This window comes from Rhinopithecus bieti, unplaced genomic scaffold, assembly GCF_001698545.2.
Source record: "Rhinopithecus bieti isolate Rb0 unplaced genomic scaffold, ASM169854v2 scaffold_33066, whole genome shotgun sequence".
NCBI classification, from domain to species: domain Eukaryota; kingdom Metazoa; phylum Chordata; class Mammalia; order Primates; family Cercopithecidae; genus Rhinopithecus; species Rhinopithecus bieti.
The window spans coordinates 1,001,904-1,005,523 of NW_016814098.1; the positions used below are offsets into that span (position 1 = coordinate 1,001,904).

The 3,620-nt window shown below is 42.8% G+C and overlaps 1 protein-coding gene across 1 annotated transcript in view; it reads right to left on the reverse strand.

Moving 5' to 3' along the window:
* EIF3A (eukaryotic translation initiation factor 3 subunit A) overlaps positions 1-3,620 on the reverse strand; it is a 55,437-nt gene that overhangs the window by 11,583 nt on the left and 40,234 nt on the right. The window contains exon 18 of the mRNA XM_017849770.1: positions 69-157. Coding sequence (XP_017705259.1) covers positions 69-157 — 89 coding nt within the window. The remainder of the gene's footprint in view (positions 1-68; positions 158-3,620) is intronic.

A 3,620-nucleotide genomic window follows, 5' to 3' on the forward strand; every position in this document is an offset into this window, starting at 1 on the left:
GAAAAGAAAAGAGATATTAACAGGAACTGAGGAACTAAAGCAGCATTATTTTCCTCAACTCTACTTACTTCTCTGGCGGGCCTCTTCTCCACTCAGAATCTGCTTCAGGTCCTTTTCTCCAGGTGCCTTCTGAATCTCTATCTCCCCAACGAGAGTCCTCCATTGACAAAGTGAAAAAGAGGCATTATATTGGTAACCATTTACTATTACAACTACTGGTATTACCATTCAAATATTTTTTGTACTTACAACAATATGAAGCCCTTGAATAAGCAAGTTTTAAAATTTTATTTATTTTTTAATCTGAGATCAGACTGATGCTACAGGGAAATTAGTAGTCTCATATATTGTGGGTGACCTTACAAACTGATATAACACCGCTGGAAAGCAACCTGGGAACACACACCTCTACAGATTTCCTTCAACTAGAAATCCCCTTTGAAGAACATGAAAAAAGCCCCGTACCCTGAAATGGACACCACAGTGCCTACTAAGCAAAGAAAGGTGGAGGCATTTTATTTAATGTCTAAAGGGGGTGGTTAAATTAAAAGTACTTCTCTATTCAAAGTACTCTGATGGGCCAGGTGCAGTGGCTCACACCTGTAATCCCAGCACTTTGGGAGGCCAAGACAGGTGGATCACAAAGTAAGGAGATCAAGACCAACCTGGCTAACAGGGTGCAACCTTATCTCTACTAAAAATACAAAAAATCAGCCGGGCATGGGCCAGGCGCAGTGGTTCACGCCTGTAATCCCAGCACTTTGGGAGGCCAAGGCGGGCGGATCACAAGATCAAGAGATTGAGACCATCCTGGCTAACATGGTGAAACCCCATCTCTACTAAAAAAAATATAAAAAATGAGCCGGGCATGGTGGCAGGCGCCTGTAGCCCCAGCTACTCGGGACGCTGAGGCAGAAGAATGGCATGAACCCAAGAGGGGGAGCTTGCAGTGAGCCAAGATCGCGCCACTGCATTCCAGCCTGGGCAACAGACTCCATCTCAAAAAAAAAAAAAAAAAAACGAACAACAACAACAAAAAACAAAGTACCTTGATGACATTAAGAATTGTGAAAAGTAAATGTGGTACAGCCTTTGCAGGGTAGGATGCATACACAATTTTAATCATAAATATCCTCTGACACATTGTGGCTGGTCGTACAAATGTAACCTAAAGTCATTATCAGACAAGTAAGAACTCTGGAAGATATTTTAAGAGATCTGATGATAGGGTGGGAAGACTAAAATAAATATTTAAAAGCTGGCCAGGCGCGGTAGCTCACGCCTATAATCCCAGCACTTTAGGAGGCTGGGGTGCGTGGATCATTTGAGCCCAGGAGTTCGAGACCAGCCTGGCCAACATGGTGAAACCCTATCTCTACTAGAAATATAAAATAATTAGCTGGGCATGGTGGCGGGCGCCTATAATCCCAGCTACTTGAGAAGCGAGGCAGGAAAATCGCCTGAACCTGGGAGGCAAAACTTGCAGTTACCCAACATCGCACCACTGCACTCCAGCCTGCACTAGAGCGTGAAGCTCTGTCTCAAAACAAAACAAAACAAAACAAAAAACCTACAAAGCTAAGAATAAGCTACAGCCTCAAACAATTTGTGAATAAAAGAGCCTTTATTTGATTTTTTTTTTTTTTTTTTGAGATGGAATCTCACTCCATTGCCCAGGTTGGAGTGCAGTGGCATGATCTCAGCTAACTGCAGCCTCTGCCTTCCACGTTCCAGCAATTCTTGAGCCGTAGCCTGCCAGGGAGCTAGGACTACAAGCGCCTGCCACCATGCCCAGCTAATTTTTGTGTTTTTAGTAGAGGTGGAATTTCAACATGTTGGCCATGCTGGTCTCGAACTCCTGACCTCAACTCATCCACCTGCCTGGGCTTCCCAAAGTGCTGGGATTATAGGCGTGAGCCACCACGTCTGCCCCTCTATTTGAATTTGTGAAAAAATGTCTTGGCAATGAAAGTCTAAAATAACAACTACAGATGAGAAGCAATTAAAGACAAGAATGGCCAGAAAAAAAGTTAGTCCCAGGTCATCACAGCTAATGATTCTGGACTGTCTCTTAAGGTGGGGGTTGTTCTAAGAGACTTTCCCAAGTAAACTTTGACAGAAAAATAGAAACGTAACAGTCAAAGGAATTTATGGGCACCATAATCGAGGGAACAAACACAGCCAGAAGGCCAAGTTTCTCCCACCCCCGATGCCTGCCTTGCCAATTTATACTCAACAAAGAAAGCAAGGTTTTAGAGGATATAGTACAACTATTACAACCGCCAAAGACTTTTGAAGGATGGCTGTTATAGCCATTAAACAAGCAAAAAGAAATAACTCTGCCTCCTGGGCTCAAGCCATACTTCCACCTCAGTCTCCCAAGTAGCTGGGCATGCACCACCATGGCCAGCTCATTTTTGTATTTTTTGTGGAGACAGGGTCTCACTATGTTGCCAGACTGGTCTCGAACTCCCAGGCTCAAGTGATCCGCCCACCTGCCTCGGTCTCCCAAAGTGCTGAGATTATAGGCGTGAACCAATGTGCCCGCCCCAGCAGATCCAAGAGCAGAATGGTCCCAGCTGATGAGCAAAAAAATTGAACCAGGATCTCAGAGAACCTGGTACAAACAAACAACAGATGAAGAGAATAAAAGAAACATTAAAGATATAAAGAGGACTTTGAAAGAGCAAGAACAGATAAAAAGGAGAACAGTTTCCTTAAATTAGGAGATTTTTGTCTGCTCTAAGGAAACTGAATCCTTAGACCAAAAGGGCAAAAGACCAAAAAGAAACAGAGATGACCAAACACAGCCTTAGGGACAGTTTTAACTTCCTTTACTGCAAGTACGGAGGAAAACTATGTTTCCAAGGAATGAAACAGTATCTACAGAATAAGACGAAGACTAGTATCAAAAATCCTCCCCTCTGTAACACTGTGTACTACAAAGAGAAGCAAAGATCTCTATTATTTCTGAAAAGATGATTTTGAACTGGCCAAATAATGAACTATCCATTGTTCAACCGTGAGAGAAAAAACTTGAGACCTACGCAAAGACATTCTGAAAACAACTGATCAAGAATCAAAAAGTACTCACAAAGGGAAAACATGATGCGGTGTAAACATACTTGAGACTAAATAATGTTTGCTAATATGGATATAAAATTTTAAGTGAACACTAAGAGGAAAGATAATATGTAATGATCTAGAAACAAAAATACCCAGTTCACTGCAATAAAATATAAGTCAAGGTATGCTCATGATTTTGTTTTGTTCTGAAAGGCAAAGGAAAGTTGTATTTTATACTGTGGAAGTTTTTTTAATGTAGGAAAAAATTAATGGTGGCCGGGCACAGTGGCTCACGCCTGTAATCGCAGCACTTTGGGAGGTTGAGGTGGGTGGATCACCTGAGGTCAGGAGTTTCAGACCAGCCTGGCCAACATGGTGAAATTCATCTGTACTAAAAATACAAAATTAGCCGGGCATGGTGGCACAGGCCTGTAATCCCAAGTACTCAGGAGGCTGAAGCAGGAGAATCACTTGAACCTGGAAGGCAGAGGATGCAATGAGCTGAGATCACGCCATTGCACTCCAGCCTGGGCAAAAGGGCAAAACTCTGTCTC